The sequence below is a fragment of the Anabrus simplex genome, chromosome 7 (assembly GCF_040414725.1).
Source record: "Anabrus simplex isolate iqAnaSimp1 chromosome 7, ASM4041472v1, whole genome shotgun sequence".
Taxonomy (NCBI): domain Eukaryota; kingdom Metazoa; phylum Arthropoda; class Insecta; order Orthoptera; family Tettigoniidae; genus Anabrus; species Anabrus simplex.
The window spans coordinates 263,488,361-263,508,725 of record NC_090271.1 but is presented as its reverse complement, the minus strand read 5'-3'; the positions used below and the strand labels follow the sequence as shown (position 1 = coordinate 263,508,725).

The following is a 20,365-nucleotide window of genomic DNA, read 5'->3' as shown; positions in this document are numbered from 1 at the left end:
TTAGACCTCATGTGAGGTGTGATATTAGTTGCAACTTCCTTGCAGCTGCGAAGTTGTAGGCATTTGTGGCGCTCTTGTTATTTGTGTGTTTCATATGGAGACTAAATTATTGAAATTGATATGTCCTTTACAAATATATGCAACTGATAAGTAAAAATGTTTTATATAGCAGAAAAGCATGCTCTTTCCAGTGGTATTAGTTTTTTATTGTACATGCAATTTATCACCATTATTTTGTATAATAATATAGGGGCCTCATATGAGGTCTAAATGTACGAGAGGTTATGGTTCACAGTCATAACCTCAATTAGAACTACACCATATTGTGGTGTTTTGGTGGAATTTTTTATGCAAACCAAGACAGACTACTGTTTCATGGCACATTTGTCGTATGTTGTCATTTCTATGCATTTATAACAAAATGGATGAAGAACCAGGGCTGTGTGTAGAAAATGTAGTCTTCACGACAAATGTCACAATATACTCTTCACCCTGTCAGCAATACCCGACAGTATGATATGCAATCGCTTTTGCGAGATACGGAAGTATTTGCACTTGATGGACAATCAGAACATTCCAGCAGACATCAATGATCGGCTTATACGTTTACGTCCTGTGATTGACCATTTCAAGCATATCTTTAGATGTTCTTCCCTGCCAGAATAATTTTCATCAGCTGATGATATGGTCCCTTTCAAAGGCCGATCAAAGCTGAAACAATGTATGAAGAGTAAACCCTAAAAATGGGGCTTCTAAAATTGGGTCTCAACTAGTTTCTCAGGATACATCCATAGCTTTGAGATCTATCAACGAAAAGTGCAGAATGGTGAAGGTGATTCTGAATTTGAAGCAGTTGGTAATGATGTTCTTAGGCTGTGTGAAGACGTGAAGTTCAAAAGCCATAAGCTTTTGATAATCTGTTTACGTTGATTAATCTTCTCTAGAGTCCGACTCGTTGGCTGAATGGTCAGCGTACTGGCCTTCGGTTCAGAGGGTCCCGGGTTCGATTCCCGGCCGGGTCGGGGATTTTAACCTTCATTGGTTAATTCCAATGGTCTGGGGGCTGGGTGTTTGTGCTGTCCCCAACATCCCTGCAACTCACACACCACACATAATACTATCCTCCACCACAATAACACGCAGTTCCGTACACATGGCAGATGCCGCCCACCCTCATCGGAGGGTCTGCCGTACAAGGGCTGCAATCGGTTAGAAATAGCCACACGAAATTAAAAAAAAAGAAAATCTTCTCTAGAAACTTCTTGAAGATGGTATTTATGCTTCCAGGACTATCAGAGCTAACAGGCTTTGTGGTGCTGATCTCAAGCTGCGGTTTGTGAAAACCTTGAAGAAGGAACCGAGAGGGTTGTACTCTGTTACGTCGCAGTCCAACATCACAATAACCTGCTGGCATGATAATTCATTTTTACACGTAGCATCTACATTTGCTGGAGCAGAACCTGTAGGTGTTGCTAAGAGATGGTGTCGAAAACTGCGCGCAATCATTGAAATTCCACAACCATATTCCATCAGCATTTACAATTCCCACATGGGTGGCGTACATCTAATGGACTCGCTCGTAGGTCTTTATCGGCACACCATAAGGCACAAAAGGGAGTACTTCAGAGTATTCCATTATCTACTGAATGTGACCATTGTAAACTGTTGGATCCTCTGGAGAATGAACCCAGATTGTGGCACGCTGGATCTGTTAGAATTCAAGTCCTCAGTAACTACTTCTCTCATTTACATGGGAAACAATCATGAACCCAAGAAAGGAAGACCCGCTTCACAGATGCCACCAGCAACCAAAAAAATGGTTGAAAGTGAAGGCTACCTATAAGCTGGGAAAGGACAGAAGTACCACCTTCACGGTTGTTCAAGGAAAACCAGGTATGTCTGCCTTCGATGCCAATATGCCCTTTGTCCACAGTGTTTTGAGGAATTCCATAGCAGGAAATAACAATAGCCACTCCTTAATGCAAAATTTAGTTTGGTAAAACGTGCACATAAAACTGACATCCAGCGCACAGTATCTCCGAAGAAAATTATTTCTCAGTTCAGTTGTGTTGTGGTGTGTGTGTGTGGACTCCCTTTATGCACATAGGCCTCATGAGGTCTGTGGAATTTTCAAAGAAAAGGAACTCTTATTTCTTTTTCTTTAACATGATTGTATTTTGTAACCTTCCAAAGAATAAAAATTCAAGACAATTTTTTCCACTTCAAACTGAAAATGCGTGCATGAGAGGGTTAGCTTGTCATTTAGAAAAATGTGCAGTGGAATTTTTGTTTCATACATCATGAATGTGGTGTACAGAACTACAGTACTTTCATGTCGTGGATTACCCTTTTTAGATACTTATTGCAGTTCTCATTTCAAACCCATCCTGACTTCATATAAACTCTTACCACAATCGGTTTTCCATATTACAGGATACCATATCAATTCAGTTTTGAATGTAAGAGAAGTGGAAATTGAAACATGAATACATGGTACCATATTATGTTCATACTACTGGATATTCACCTGTGGTAATATGAACATGATTCAACTTTCCATACAATTGTACTTAGTCACTCAGGAACAACATGTCCTATATCCTATTAGCAGCCATGTTTATTCAATGTTAAGCACAAGTAGGTGCAAAAAAGGGTCATGATTATTGATGTCTGAATTCCAGCACAAATGATTTTCTCTCATTTTGCAGTACCCTCATGTTATTGTTCCCAATACATTCTCTTTACTTTTATGCCCTATTACTTTCAGAACTTTATTCTCATAATCAGGGCCTAACCTGGTTGCATTCCCATGCAAATATTCCTTTTTAAATTGTTTCCTCAAAGTTCAGGATTTTTTTTTATTTTTTTATGGGAATTGAAATTATAGAATACATGATGAAAATGAGCATAGGATGCCATTAAAGCTAGTTGATTTTGATACTTTTTGTATCTAATGTTATATTCCCAGGTACTAAACACATCACAGCGGTTAGCAGCCCAACAAGTGCTACCTACAAATCCACCAAAGAACTACATCTCGCCTATTCTGGACCACAGCGGGTCTCGGAAACGCCAAGAGATGGAAAATGACATCATACCAGAGTAGTGAGTTCTTCCCATGCAGTTTTAATGTATATGATGTAAGGGTGATTTTAATTTTCAACTTGGCTATACAAAACAAGAGTAAAGCAGCATTATTTTAGCTCAAAAATTGCAGAAAATTGAGACAAAGGCTTAATATAAAGACATTAAATAGCTAGTTGATGTACCAAATTTGCTTGAAGAGAGTGATTGACTTGATAGGTTTGAAGTGAACTTAAAATATGGATAAAATACTTGCTATTCTTCTGTGAAATCTTCTGTAGGCTTAGAGGTAGTTCAAATTCACATTTTTATATACTTTCTTCGATAAATAAGAGTGACTTCCAAAGAGAATCGGACTTAAAATGCTTAAAAGAAAAAGTTGTGGGGTGAAATGAAACAATGTAAAAATAATTCGGATCTTCTTTGATTGTCTAATAGTGTGTTTTTAATGCTCATTATATTATAGTGGTAAATTTGAAAGATTGTTTTGTCCAAGTTGAGTGGCTCAGATGCTAGAACATGACTTTCTGACCCCATGTGGGTGGGTTCAAACCTGGCGAACTCTAATGTTATTTGAAGGTACTAAGATACACCAGCCTCATGTTGGCAGATTTGCCAACACACAAAATAACTCCTGTGGGACAAAATTTTCAGCACCTATGTCCGAAATACATATAAAAGTTATTGTGTGAATTACCGTATGTATTAAGGTATTTATTTTATTCGTTTCGACCCTTAGGATGTCGGGTGACTTGTTCAGCACATCTTCCTTCTTCCCAATACCTCTTCATTCTTTCATTCCTCCTGTTTCTCTCTGCTTTTGTGATTCGGATCTTGATCTTAGTATTGGTCCATTTGTCACTTTCGATGAGCTATTTGTAAACAGATCTATCCTGCACAGTCGTCAGTGAATATTTATCTATTATGCCAACAGCCTTCCAATCTTACCTGACTTCCTTCATCTAGTTATTTCCCATTAAGCATGTCTCATTCCATATCTTTTTGTTAACCTGTTGTCATCCATTCTCATCAAATGTCCTACGAAACCCAAAGTATCTTGTAGCCTCTGTAGTTATCCAGTACCTTTTGATATCTTTTCTTGTGGATTGGTATGATTATATCTTCCTTCAATTCCTTGGGTATCTTCTTTTTCATCCAGATGTTCATTATTATTTTGAACATGCTGTCTTACATAGCTCGACCACCCCATTTATCTCCCCTGTGCAGATACCATCACTACCTGCCGCCTTTTGTTCTTAAGATCCTTAATTGCCTTCACCACGTTCATTCTGGTGGGTGCACAATCTTTGTTGATATCTTTGGTGTACTTTAGTGTCATTCCTCCTATAGGCGCTCTAGTGTAGTAAGTTCAAGTACCTCGCCATTTCCTTACACCCATCTTTCTCCCCTATTTTCAGTTTGCCACCTTGTCCTTTGTCAAAAAGTTATCTTTGCTTGTAACCCTTTATCCTGTTTTTCATTTCCATGAAGAAGGTTCGTGATTTGTTTTTCTTGAAGCTTTTATCAGCTTCTTCCAACCTCTCATTCCACCTGTTTCTCTGTGCATTCGTTATGGTCCCGGCAGCTGTTTTTCGGGCTATTTCAAATGTTAACAAGTCGTCGTCTTTCTTTGTTCTGCCGCAGTTTACCCATGCCTTCCTCATGTACTCTACCGCATCTTCACATTCATTTGTCCACCACTCGTGCTTCCTTCTCTTGTCAATGGTAACTCGTTTTGTAATCACGCTACTGGCAGTGTGGTAGCCCAACACAATACTTTGGCTTGTGAAGTAATCATGCAGCACATGTTAATTATTATTATTATTATTATTATTATTATTATTATTATTATTATTATTATTATTATTATTATTATTATTATGTTTGGAGAAAATTCTTGTTCAGAGTCCTTAAATTTTACTATATATCCCCAAAGAATTGTGCTTATTTTACAAAGTGTGGAATAACATACCATCTGTTTGATTACTCTAATTTATTCCAGGATGGCCTAATAAATGCACACACACATAATTACAGTTCTGACCAGTTATGAATGGCCACACACTATTACCAGTCTATTTACAAATCTCTCTTCTGTACATACACCCGGTAGTCCTGACCGGTTGTTACCTGGGAACATCTATAATCCTTACTTTCACTTTCCCCCAAGTCTAGTCACCTCCTAGAGCCGCTGTGCGTAGACAGCTGGATTTGAACACAGTGTCCCTGGCTATACAACCCACGACGACTGTTGGTTGGTTCGACTCCAATGATAGTCCGGTACTACACACAGTCACATGAAGTGAACAACAATCAGCAACAGCTCAACAGTATCCAACAGCAGGACGATACTCACGACAGAGAATATTAACCCACATCCATTTATCCTCACACTCACGATAACTGCTTCAATCGCTGATTCACGGCGGTCCTCAATCCACAGAAGTACGCGCGCACACACACACACACAGAGTACTCGAAGGCAGTACCGTTTTCTGTCCCGTATGCCGTCTCCCATGCAGCTACTCACTGGACACTCCGACACCACCACAACAGCTCCTGGTTCAGACCTCGGTGGGACACCAGCGACAGCCAACACCTGGAAGATAGGAAACTTAAAAGGGTCCACCTTTTCAATACAAAAATGTTATAGTTTATTTACAACATATATTTACATTTGGAACTAGTTTCGACGCTGTTTGGCGTCATCTTCAGCCAAAATGTGGGAAATAGGCTAGCATGTAGACATTTATATTACACAAGGCGTTACATTAAACAATACACATCTTACGAGGAGATAAAAATAGGGACGAATATAGAAACAAATGAATCGTTGAGAAAGCAAAAGTTATAAATATTAAAAATAACCTTAACCACACATCTTGCAGTGCGAAAATATTCGCCTTGAATGATTCCTGAATACAAAACGCACGCGCACACATTTCTGAAGAGCCAGCAGGCAGGAAAAAGTAAAGTGAAATCTTAAGAGTTCTTCTGAGAAGAGTTCATCATTTCTTCTATGTTCCGACTAACTAATGAAGCCTCCCTTGAGTTCCTGATAAACATACACACTCTCAACAATAGCTATAAAGACCAACGGTAAATTGCATTTTAAATATTGTGCAGAGACGTGAAAGCATTATCTTGAACATGATATAACTTCTTCATTTAACCCAATTTTTTACACAAGGTGTTACATTACCTCTGTCGCCCTCAGCACAGCCACCAAACCCCAACTTACTGAGTGTCACACTGGCTCCACCTCGGAACCCAACAGTCGCTCACTCTAACACTGACTCCCACATGGAGTCCGACTCTGACTCAGAAGGAGCTACCACGGGGCTGACACGTAACAATACATTAGGTAGCAGTTCTCTGTCCTGATTGGTATTTAGTTAGCTAGACTTCTTTCAAATCATTCTTAGTTTGCTTCACAATTTCTAGTGCAGCACTGAGTAGAAGTTTCACAGTTCTGGGCAAGTTATTGCACTATGATCATCACTTAAGTTAGATGTTGCACTTGCCAAGTTTCTGACCAGACCAACAGAAGGACTAATCCCATACAGTTCAGGTAAATGGCGATTCAGAATAATCAGACACTTGAATTTTCCTGGTTTGCTATAGAATTGTTTACAGTCAAGTATCTCGGTGAGTAAGGCCTGGTTAAGAAGGAATAGCTAGAGTAGGTTCAATTTCTTTCAATATATAAACTTGGATTGGATCTTTTAGAAACTTTTTTTTTTCCTCTTAGAAATTAGCATGTGTATATCAGAGTGATTGCTCCAAATCTTGTTTACCACTTTGTGCAAACCTTCTGCACGACATGTAATACAGAACAGTTTTAGATGATGTAGTGCAAGTCCTTTGTCTTGTATGGAGCAGTGTTAGTTTCAAAAGGTAAAATTTCTTTCATCTTTTCATTATATGGCCAGAGAAGCTTCATAGCGTTACGTGGTCAGGTGACAGTCAGCCCTGTCATAGTTCCCTTTGGTATTTCCTGGAGGTGATGATTGAGTCAGGTCGGGAACGTCCCTGCCAGCCTCTCCATGTATTGTTTTCATCTGGATTCTGCACAGACCTTCCGGAAGTCTCAATGAGAATGTTACTTCTGGCCACACTGTGATGATTCGAGTGCATCATCGTGAGGAATATAAAAGCATGGCCACCATGAATGAGGGATGTGTGTGTGGGGGGGGGGGGGGGGTTGCTATTAGTAGTCGTCGCTCATCGTTGAGCGTGTTGGAGTAGTGCGACGGAGAGTAATGTCAAAGTGTGGTCACTGTTGTTCAGTAGTGCTGTGCCTTTGTCTTGCCAAGTAGTTGCACGAGTTACAGACTCGACTGGAGTCAAGCCAAGAAAGAGTTGCCTAGGCCTCGTTGGGTTGCACGAACTATGTGCACTGCCAATTTGTGAATCATCTGACTGATATCCCTGATTACGTTCACCTGGTAACTTCACTGTGCCCTTTAACTATAATAACTTGCTTTGAATTGTTCCCTTCCTTCATCATGACTACAATCCTCAGATTCCTCTATTTTTAAATTAGACTGAATTTTGTCATTAGTTCTGATGTCTGTCAGGTGGTCACTTCGCAGTTGAATCTCATTGTTACACTCACCGACAAACTTTGCCATTCTCATCAGATCACCCTTTACTGCTGCTCTTTTCTGTATTAATTTAGCATTTCTATGACGTTTCTCTATAAAATTTGTGAAATAATCAGTCTTAATTTACCACAACATGCTCATACAGCTTCTAAAGCCTGATTCTGATTGATGGGGTAGGAGAGTAATTTGATGTATTGACAGCATATTGCTCTGCGTACTGCAATCCAAACTGCTCAGAGCTCTTGTTGTCCCTAATCATCATCAGCATTATCAAAGACTTAGACTTAAAAGAAGTGGACAGGCCAAGCTTGAATATAATCCTTACATATAAAGAGTCCACTCCAAAAATTATGGATGTCACTTTTTCATTGAAAATAAGCTGAGGGTGCCATTATATTCTTTATATGGCATAGAATAAGTGGTTAAAAGGAGAAGTTAAAATCGCGGATAGTCAATGAGATATGATGCTTAAAGTAAATACAAAATTTTAATATTCCACCTTCTCAATACTAAAAAATAATTTGATGTTTTTACAAAAACATTACAATGACATTAAAAGGTACTAGTTTCGGTCCACTGTGGACCATCATCAGCCTAGCCAAATTACAACAGTAAAAGACATAGTGATAAAAATAGTATGGAGAAATGAGAGAGGATCTAGAAGGATGGGATGGTGGTGGAATGACAGATAAAAGTGAAAAAACCGCATTTGCAGATAATGATAAAAGTAACAGAAGTGTTCACAATGACAAGTAAAATCTTGTGAAGTCACGTAAAAACTCTTGATGAGATAGTCTTTGGTTGGCAGTTGCTCCTCTGTTGCACGATTGACATATATAACTACGTATATGCTTCTAGAAAGCTTTTGCGTAGAGGGAAGAATTGTCCGATGAGACTAGCACCAGATTAAAATTGACAAAGTTGAACCTGTTCTATGGTGGAATTAAAGGCTTTCTGTGTTGAACAGAAGTAGTCTCAGTTCAATCGGGACCCCGAATGAACCTGGGGAAAGAAGATAGTATTAACGCGGGTAATCGGATAGAGAACAAGCGAGGCACCGGAAAATATAAACGATGACTCACCTTGCGCTGCGTGGAACAAACTTGCTGGATTGAATGCAACTTGCGGAGTGAGCGTGGCGCGGAGTAGATCAGCAGGAAAGGGGTAGGTGAATACGGAGGGGAGGAATGACGTAAGTGGTGGAGGGTGGGAGGGATGGGAAAGGTTCAAGGCGGGGTGGACGGGAGAGGAAGTGAAGGTGTTTGTACTGTTGGGGGACCCTTAATTGACTTAAAGAAAGAATTTTGAACGACCGATTTGTTTTTTCTGTAATAAGTAATGAAAAGGTCAAATAAAATATTGGGTTTCTCAGGTATTTCGTTAAGGTTATAGTTGGCATTAAAGTATTGATCTAAATGAATGTAAAAGTTCTCTATTATATTGAGTAGAGGTCCTTTCTTAGCTATTTTGAGAATGTCCATGTCTGTTTCAATATTCGTGAATTTGTGCTTATAGTCGACCATATGTTGGCCGATAGCTGAAAATTTGTTGTATCTGACTGCATTGAAATGTTCTAAATATCTAATGTTGAAGCTCCGGCCGGTTTGCGCCACATAAGAAATATTAGAGCATGTATTACATTTAATCCTGTAGACGCCTGATTTTGTGTACCTATTTATTTTATTAACATGTGATGTGTTATGTAAGATTTGTGTGTTGTTGTTGTTGTTGTTGTTGGTTTTAAAGGCTATTTTCATACCTTTTTTCTTTAAAACATTGGTGATCTTAAGTGTGGTCTTGGGGCGAAATTTATGTTTGTTAATGATGTTTTCTATGAAATGGCTATTGAAGCCATTGAATCTGGCGATGTAGCGGATAGTATTCAATTCGGTATGAAGATCTTTTTTATTCATAGGAACGTTGAATGCTCTATGTACAAGACTGTTTTATCTTGCTTTTTTGTGGGGGAGGGGTGAGCTGAATCTTGTCGGATTGTGACGGCCGATTGAGTGGGCTTTCTGTAGATCTTGTAGGTTAAAGATTCCTATTGTCTAGTGATCGTAATATCCAGAAAATTGATTTTTTGATCTACTTCTGACTCCAATGTGAATTTAATATGCGGATCGAGGTTATTAAGTGTTTGGAGTGTGGTGTGAGCATCTTCCAAGTTCTCGTTGATAACTACTAGGACATCGTTGACGTACCTAGCCCAAAGGAGAATATTGTCGAATTTATTGTCGATTTTAGTATTCTCGAGAAAGTCCAGATAGATTTATGCGAGAATGCCTGATGCAGGTGAATACATTGCCAGACCGTTTTGTTGATAGATGGTACCATTAAACGTTAAAAAGTTGTCATTTACGACTAATTTCAACAATGTAATGAAATCTTGAATTTCCAATTTACTCAAATGACTGTTTTTGTATAAGTTACTTTTGATGATGGGAATTAATTTAGAAATTGGAATGCTTGAATACATGTTTACGATATCAAAGGAGTGAAGTGAGTAATGAGGTTGCATGTTAAATTTATTAAGTTTGTCTATTAATTCAAAGGTATTTCTAACCGATTTATTGGATGAAAGACGGTAATTTTTGCTTAGGAACTTTTGAATATATTGTGCGGTTTTATATAAAGGACTCGGTCTAAAATTGATGATTGGACGAATGGGAGCACCTGCCTTATGAATTTTTGGAAGAGCTCTAGCCGTAGGAAGCCCAGGGTTCATACTTATAAGCTGGCTTTTTTCATGTTCAGTGAGTAGGAATCAGGGCCTTCATACTTTACCAGTAAGTGAGGGATTACGATGAGGTATAATTTTATTTATTATCTCTGAAGTATTTTTCTTTATCTCCTTCTTCTGAGCTTTTTTTCACAGAAGCCTCTCTCCTAGTATTGAATTAGGGAGACTTTGACCCCCTTTAGGAATTCAACCGTTTAACCCTCTCCAAATTCCCCTTCTTAACACCACTATTCTCCTCGCTTCAGGAGTAACTGTCACATGGGCACATCATAGCCTAATAGAAGGAAACTATAGTCAAGCTACACAAAGATTATTTTTCACAATTTTATTAGGTATTTACTTTACTATTCTTCAAGCCTATGAATATATTGAAGCTCCTTTTACTATTAGTGACGCTGTATATGGATCAAACTTTTTTGTAGCAACAGGATTCCATGGACTCCTTGTCATTATTGGGACTACTTTCCTATTAAACTGCTTATTACAACATTTAATATGTCACTTCTCAATCAATCACCACTTTGGATTTGAAGCCGCTGCATGATATTGACACTTTGTTGATGTAGTGTGATTATTTTTATATATTTCTATTTATTGATGAGGAAGATAATTCATTATTTATTTAGTATATAAGTACATTTGACTTCCAATCAAAAAGATTGATTAATTCAAAATAAATAATTTGAATTATATTTATCGTCTCATCATTCACAATCATTCTCACATCAATCGTCATAACGCTGGCCTCAATTCTCTCAAAAAAAACCATCAATGACCGAGAGAAAGCTTCCCCTTTTGAGTGTGGATTTGACCCTAAAAGCTCAGCCCGGCTCCCTTTTTCCTTACGATTCTTCTTAATTGCTGTAATTTTCCTTATTTTTGATGTAGAAATTGCTTTACTTCTTCCTGTTATCATTATTATTTATTATTATTTACATATTTTACGCCCACATTGGAGCACTGAAATCAATACATTTGAGTTAATTTCTTCTTCTTCTTCTCCCAGAACTTTTTCATCCTCTCCGACCTGGAAGCCCTTTGTGTGTCCGATATAGTATATTGTTTCCGTTCAACTGCTTTTAGTTTGAGACTTATGCTTTTGTCCTGTTATCATTATTATAAATTGATCAAATATTTTATCATGATCAATTATTAGTACAATATTTCTACTAATCCTATTATTAGGATTATATCACGAATGAAACCAAGGGGCCCTGGAATGAGCGTCTTAGGGTTGTAGTTAACTATAACATCTGATTTGCACTCAAAAAGTATTGATTTCTCAATCTACCTTAAATAAGAAGCGATAAATTGCAATCAGTTTCGATCTGATCTTAGATGTTTACATCCTTATTTATTTTAATTGAAACCAAAGTAGAGGTATATTACTGTTAATAATATTATTGAAATTTATTTCCAATTAAAGAAATGTGTTGATCAAATTAAAGCCGCTAACTTTTTATTTTAATGGTTTAATTCCATTAACATTTCTCCATTTATATAGTTTAAAATAAAACAATACATTTTCATTGTATAAATAATATAACACTATATTTATAAATACTTAAAAGTTAATAACTTCCCCAACATATTCAATGTCGTGCTCTACATAAGCTATTTAAGTATAAAATCAACATAATCAACATAATCATCCATAAGACAAAACTAATTAAATAAATCTTAATTCTATTATTCTGCCAATCCTGAATTATCTGAGTATATCGAACAGATTGTTTATAGATTATCTGGCCACCTCAATCCTCACTCCAACCTTGATCCATAGTTTTAAAAACTTGTTTCCCTAAAAATAAAGGTAGATAACTTACCCCATATGTTCTAATAAAAGGTATAAACCATATTGATCTTAAAAAATTAGATATCATAAATGTCTTTAATGATAATAAGTTATAAGACAAAGAAAACTTAGATACCTCATATCCAAATCAACCTCCTAGTACTCTTACAATCAAAGCTAACAATTTTAAAGTGGTTGGTAAACAAATCATAGAAGGTGATGGAAATATAACTCAACTTAATATACACCCACTCTTGTTCCAGCGGCTATAGTCGTGAATTTATTTTACTTCTGCTTCATTGATTACCATTAAATATTTTAGTATTAAAGGGAGATTTATGTATATTGTGATTGTGTTTAAATAGTTTAAAGTAAAATGTTGGTTTGTGATACCAGTGATGTAGGTGACTAAACCATTTTATGGTCATTGTCTATTTGTTTTTTTAAGTTTTTTATTTTTGTTTATTGTAGCAATAATTTTGATAATTATAGGATTCTATTTTATTATATACGATTTAGTGATTTTTATTGAATGGGAAGTGTTAAATTTGAATAGAAGTTCAATTGTTATAACCTGTTTGTTTGATTGAATATCACTTTTATTTATAGGGTTTGTATTGTTTATTTCAGCTTTAGTAATTTTTTATAGAGATGAATATATACATGGTGATTTGACTATCAATCGATTTATTATTTTGGTATTAATATTTGTATTATCATGACTCTTTTTCCATCTTCACTTACGTCAATGGAATTCACAAGATCACCAATATTTTAAAGAAAAAAGGTATGAAAATAGCCTTTAAAACCACCAACAACAACACACAAATCTTACATAACACATCACATGTTAATAAAATAAATAGGTACACAAAATCAGGCGTCTACAGGATTAAATGTAATACATGCTCTAATATTTCTTATGTGGCGCAAACCGGCCGGAGCTTCAACATTAGATATTTAGAACATTTCAATGCAGTCAGATACAACAAATTTTCAGCTATCGGCCAACATATGGTCGACTATAAGCACAAATTCACGAATATTGAAACAGACATGGACATTCTCAAAATAGCTAAGAAAGGACCTCTACTCAATATAATAGAGAACTTTTACATTCATTTAGATCAATACTTTAATGCCAACTATAACCTTAACGAAATACCTGAGAAACCCAATATTTTATTTGACCTTTTCATTACTTATTACAGAAAAAACAAATCGGTCGTTCAAAATTCTTTCTTTAAGTCAATTAAGGGTCCCCCAACAGTACAAACACCTTCACTTCCTCTCCCGTCCACCCCGCCTTGAACCTTTCCCATCCCTCCCACCCTCCACCACTTACGTCATTCCTCCCCTCCGTATTCACCTACCCCTTTCCTGCTGATCTACTCCGCGCCACGCTCACTCCGCAAGTTGCATTCAATCCAGCAAGTTTGTTCCACGCAGCGCAAGGTGAGTCATCGTTTATATTTTCCGGTGCCTCGCTTGTTCTCTATCCGATTACCCGCGTTAATACTATCTTCTTTCCCCAGGTTCATTCGGGGTCCCGATTGAACTGAGACTACTTCTGTTCAACACAGAAAGCCTTTAATTCCACCATAGAACAGGTTCAACTTTGTCAATTTTAATCTGGTGCTAGTCTCATCGGACAATTCTTCCCTCTACGCAAAAGCTTTCTAGAAGCATATACGTAGTTATATATGTCAATCGTGCAACAGAGGAGCAACTGCCAACCAAAGACTATCTCATCAAGAGTTTTTACGTGACTTCACAAGATTTTACTTGTCATTGTGAACACTTCTGTTACTTTTATCATTATCTGCAAATGCGGTTTTTTCACTTTTATCTGTCATTCCACCACCATCCCATCCTTCTAGATCCTCTCTCATTTCTCCATACTATTTTTATCACTATGTCTTTTACTGTTGTAATTTGGCTAGGCTGATGATGGTCCACAGTGGACCGAAACTAGTACCTTTTAATGTCATTGTAATGTTTTTGTAAAAACATCAAATGATTTTTTAGTATTGAGAAAGTGGAATATTAAAATTTTGTGTTTACTTTAAGCATAGTCTCAACTCAATACGGAACCTAACAATGAAGTTTATTACTTTTGACAATGAGATATGAGGAAAAGAAAATTTGGTATGCACTGCAAGAATGCTGGATGTCATTAGTATACAATGCAAGAATGATGGTAGTCATTTTATTCCCATGATTCATTGTGTCATTTCCAGTGATGTTATTGATAATGAAGTCAGTTGGTTTGTGACTCATTCTTCTGCAAAGTGGACATTTCCTGTGTTTTGCTTATTATTTTGTTAAGTGCAAAATATATTACTATGAGTGATAATCCTGAAACTGATTCTGATGTGGTGCATTAGAGAGTGAAAACAACACAAAGAAGAGGTGAAAGCATGGCAGAATGACTGTTGGTATGAAGATGAGGTTATGTTCACATGAATCTGGGCCTGACTGTGAATGTAAAAGACTTGTTTTCTTTAGAAGATTTGAACATACATAAGATGTGTGAAATGTACAAAGACAAAAATTTACCTGATCTTACGAATTTTATAGGAAGATATTTAACGAGAAATTTAAGATATCATTTGGATAACCTCGTAGTGGTACCTGTAGCACTTGCGACAAACATCTGGCTGATAAAAAAAGCAATAGAAGAAAGGTTATTGGCGAGTTCTTTGAAACCTGATGAAAAGGCTGATTTGGAATCACAACTACCAAAGCTCGAGGTAGATCAGAATAATCACTGACTAACAGCTGACACATTCTATGCAAGGAAAAGAGATGCGAGAAAATCAAGCATGAAAAATGAAGATTATGAGTCATAACAATGGATTTTCAGAAAACCTACACATGCCAAATGTCTCGACTAATGATGTTTGTTAGAGGAGACAGCTGTCATTGTATTCCTTCAACATCCATGTTTTATCAACATCTAAATCGTTTTTCTTCCGCTACCCTGAGACTGTAGGAGGGAAGGGTTGTGATGAGGTTGTGTCAATGCTCCATAACTTCATTTTTTTAAAACTTGATACTAAGGTTAAACACCTGGAAATTGTTTGTGACTCATGCGGGGAGCAGAATAAGACCTACACAGTGTTCAGGTTTTTACATTATGTAGTATCTGTTGCAAAAAGACTGGAAACAATCAAAGTCACTTTCCCAATACGGGGACATTCCTACCTCGAATGTGATCGTAACATGGCTCTAATAGACACAAAATCATACGCAGAATTGCCAGAAGACTGCATTCACGTGTTTCAATCTGACCGAGTGAGACCATCGCCTTTTCAAGTTATCAATGTAGACCAGGTACTCCTGCGAAAATGGACCTTAATTTTGCAGCTTACGTTCAAAAAGAAATGTCCCTTTCCCTCAAGACCTATCAGGCAGATACTGCTTCAAGCAGGTCACACTCGCCTAGTACGGCACAGATCTACCTTCAGCAATGCCTGGGAATCAAGTTTTGTAAGGTCTGTCAATTCCACAAGGAGCTAAATACTTGCTGCAGGCGAATTTCTCCTTCCAGGTCTCCATTATAAAGAACAGTGACCAAATTCTCAGGACAAATACAGAGACCTGTTGCATATAGATCAATTCTGTGGTCCAAAAGGCAGAGATTTGTTCATCTCACTTCCACGTAACTGAGTTCAAAAAGACTTTATACGATGTGATTTTTTAAATTATCATTGTCCAAGAATAGAACGTACCCTTATAAAAGCTAGTTCATTTATTGTAAACTTGACAACTAATTTAAGACCATTAAATTACTCGTGAAAATGTGATCAGAGTGACGAATGGACATACTTAAGTCTTTAATGAGATGTGACATTCAGCGTTTTTGTGCTTTTCATTCTGCACTTAATCTAAAAATATCGCTCTAGGTAAGGTTCATTTTTACTGGATTTATTTATGCTCTGTTTATATACTCAGTTTTAGTTTATGAATGAGATGGGTTAAGTAGTTAACCATTAAAATATCTATGATTGGAATTATGACTCTTTGCTTTTATATTTTAATTTTTTGAGAAAGTGCATCCAAATGACATCCATCATTTTTGCAGTGGGCTCTTCATATTGTTTAATAAAGAACGTAGGAAGTGAAAATCAGAGGGGCAAAATTAGTAAAATATACCGAGTGGCTGCGCAGTTTGGATCACGTAGCTGTCAATTTGCATTCGGGAGATAGTGGGTTCGAATCCCACTGTCTGCAGCTGTGAACATGGTTTTCTGTGGTTTCTCATTTTCACACTAGGCAAATGTACCTTAATTAACGCCACGGTCACTTCCTTCCCACTCTAAGCCCTTTCCTATCCCATTATTGCCATAAGACCTCTCTGTGTCAGTGTGACGCCAAACAAATTGTAAAAACAGAACAAAGATGGCCTAGGCCACCATAGCTCAATTGGTAGAGCAACCGACACGAAATCGGGAGGTTATGGGTTCGGATCCCACTGGTGTCCGGCTGGCCATTTTTGTTCTGTACTTAACATCTCTTCAACACGTACTACATGTACGTAACATGACCTAATACGTTGAAAGTCTGTTTCAATTACAATGCGGTCGTGAAAATTCAATATTCAAATTGTAAAAAGTAAACAAATAAATATGTACATATATACATACGTACATACATACATTATCATTATAGACTGTTATGCCCTTCAGCGTTCAGTCTGCAAGCCTCTGTGAATTTACTAAACATCGCCACAATAATCGTTTTGCAACTAGTGTTGTGGCTTCATTTAGTTCTATACCTCTTCTCTTTAAATCGTTAGAAACTGAGTATAACCATCGTCGTCTTGGTCTAACTCTACTTCCCTTACCCTCCGTAACAGAGTCCATTATTCTCCTAGGTAACCTATCCTCCTCCATTAGCCACGTAACCCCACCACCAAAGCCGGTTTATGCGTACAGCTTCATCCATCGAGTTCATTCCTAAATTAGTCTTTATCACCATTCCAAGTACCCTCCTGCCATTGTTCCCACCTGTTTGTACCAGCAATTATTCTTGCTACTTTCATGTGTGTTACTTCTAACTTATGAATAAGATATCCTGAGTCCACCCAGCTTTCGCTCCCATAAAGCAAAGTTGGTCTGAAAACAGATCGATGTAAAGATAATTTCGTCTGGGAGCTGACTTCCTTCTTGACAGAATACTGCTGATCGCAACTGCGAGCTCACTGCCTTAGCTTTACGAAACCTTGATTCAATCTCACTTACTATATTACCATCCTGGGAGAACACACAACCTAAATACTTGAAATTATCGACATGTTCTAGCTTTGTATCATCAGTCTGACATTCTGACATCAATTTACCAAGATGCCAGTGAGTACTTTGCCTGGTATACTTATCAGTGAGATACCTCGATAGTTGTTGCAATCCTTCTTGTTCCCTTGCTTATAGATAGGTGCAATTACTGCTTTTGTCCAATCTGAAGGTACCTTACCAACACTCCATGCTAATCTTATGACTCTATGAAGCCATTTCATCCCTGCCTTCCCACTATACGTAGGTGGTTTGAAAAGTTCTTCGAATGTACTAGAATAAAGTATCTTACATCGGTGGAACTGCTTTTATTTTTCAACATAGTCACCCTGTAGACTAATGCATTCGGTCCAGCGATGTTCCAGTGCCTTGATCCCATCTCGAAAATGATATTCCTCCAGGCCTGCAAAATACCTTTCCAATTCGGCTGTCAGTTCTTCCCTTGTAGAAAATCTCCGTCCACCGAGGAAAATTTTTAGCTTGGGGAATAGATGAAAGTCTGATGGTGCCAAACCAGGTGAATAAGGTGGATGTGGCAACAATTTGTACCCCAGTTCATGAAGTTTTGCCATGGCAATAACACTTATGTGCGGCGGAGCGTTGTCCTGATGAAAGATGACTTTTTTCCTTGCCAAACCAGGCCTTGTTTCGCGTATCTTTTCCTGTAGTTGGTCTAGGAGGTTTGCATAGTATTGCCCCGTAATTGTTTGGCCAGTAGGAAGATAATCTATCAGCAGAATGCCTTTTGCATCCCAGAAAACTGAGGCCATGAACTTTCGGCCGAACGCACTGCCTTTGCTTTCTTTGGTGGTGGTGAATCAGCATGTTTCCACTGCTTTGACTGCTGTTTTGTCTCTGGGGTATAGTAGTGGACCCAAGTTTCATCTGTAGTCACAAACCAGCGCAAAAAATCTTGTTGGTTGCACTGAAAACGGGCCAGACTTTGTTCGGACATTTCCAATCTGGTGCGTTTGTCCAATGTCAAGAGCCGTGGCACCCATCTTGTGGATAATTTTTTCATACCCAATTCTTCGGTTAAAATATAATGTACCCGTTCAGAAGACATCCCTACAGCTTCAGCAATCTCCTGCACTTTCGGTCAACGATCCTCCATGACCGTTTTATGCACTTTTGTGATAAATTCTGGGGTCGTAACACTTTTTGGCCGTCCACTACGCGGATCATCATCCAAGCTCTCCCAATCAAATTTAAACTCGCTGGTCCACTTGGCAACAGTTAAAAATGAAGGAGCAGAGTCCCCCAGTGTGTTCTGAAAGTCGGCATGAATTTCCTTTGCTTTCATACCTTTCTTTACAAAGTATTTAATTACTGCTCGAATCTCAGTTTTTCCATTGTCACAAATCACTATGCGGGAACAACAACAAAGAGTCGTCACTACCACACTCCTGCAGCTAGAGCACTGACGCGCCACGTGTTCACTCACAAAGGATGTGTGATTATTGCGCGGGAACCTTGTTGCTCTAGCACTGACATCTAGCGGTGATTCAGAGAACTTTTCAAACCGTCCTCGTACTTCACCATTTCAGGTCTAATTTCATCTATTCCTACTGCTTTATGACAATGGAGTTTACTTACCATCCTTTCCACTTCCTCAAGCGTAATTTCACCAACATCATTTTCCTCCTCCCCATGTGCTTGGCTGTTCGCAACACCACCAGGATGATTTTCTTTTACATTGAAGAGAAGTTCAAAATATTCCCTCCACCTCTCCAGTGATTCCCTGGGATCTATTACGAGTTCACCTGAATTACTCAAAACACTGTTGATTTCCATTTTCCCTCCCTAAGATTCTTCATTACTGTCCAGAAAGGTTTCCCTGCTGCTATACCTAGCCTTTCCAGGTTATTACCAAAATCTTCCCAAGACTTCTTTTTGGACTCAACAACTATTTGTTTCGCTCTGTTTCTTTTGTCTACGTACAAATCCCTGTCTGCCTCAGCCCTTGTTTGGAGCCATTTCTGATAAGCCTTCTTTTTACGTTTACAAGGTGCTCTCACTTCATCATTCCACCAAGATGTTCGCCTTTTCCCATCTTTACACACAGTTGTTCCTGAGCATTCCCTTGCTGTTTCTACTACAGCATCCCTGTATGCCACCCATTCACTTTCTATATCCTGAACCTGCTTACAGTCTACTGTTCGAAACTTCTCACTAATCATATCCATGTACTTCTGTCCAATTTCCTTGTCCTGGAGTTTTTCTACCCTTATTCGTTTGCAGACAGATTTTACTTTCTCTACCCTAGACCTACAGATACTTAGTTCACTAGAGATCAGATAGCGGTCTGTATCATTGAAAAATCCCTGGAAAACTCGTACATTCCTAACAGATTTCCTGAATTCAAAGTCTGTTAAGATATAGTCTATTATGGATGTGGTACCCCTAGCCTCCCATGTGTAGCGGTGAATAGCCTTATGCTTGAAGAATGTATTCGTAACAGCTAAACCCATACTAGCACAGAAGTCCAGCAAACGCTTCCCATTCCCATTAGCTTCCATATCTTCCCCACATTTACCAATCACCCTTTCGTATCCTTCAGTTCTATTCCCAACTCTCGCATTGAAATCGCCCATTAGCACTATTCTATCCTTGCTGTTGACCCTGACCACGATGTCACTCAATGCTTCATAAAACTTGTCAACTTCATCCTCATCTGCACCCTCATATGGTGAATACACGGACACAATTCTTGTCCTAATTCCTCCCACTGACAAATCTACCCACATCATTCGCTCATTTACGTGCCTAACAGAAACTATGTTGCGTGCAATGGTATTCCTGATAAAGAGCCCTACCCCAGACTCTGCCCTTCCCTTTCTAA

The 20,365-nt window shown here is 38.1% G+C and overlaps 1 protein-coding gene across 3 annotated transcripts in view; it reads left to right on the top strand.

The window, feature by feature from the left end:
• Dp (transcription factor Dp) overlaps positions 1-20,365 on the top strand; it is a 311,515-nt gene that overhangs the window by 247,083 nt on the left and 44,067 nt on the right. For all 3 annotated transcript variants that reach the window (XM_067151669.2, XM_067151668.2, XM_067151670.2), the window contains one exon: positions 2,969-3,105. In XM_067151669.2, the coding sequence (XP_067007770.1) occupies positions 2,969-3,105 (137 nt within the window). The remainder of the gene's footprint in view (positions 1-2,968; positions 3,106-20,365) is intronic.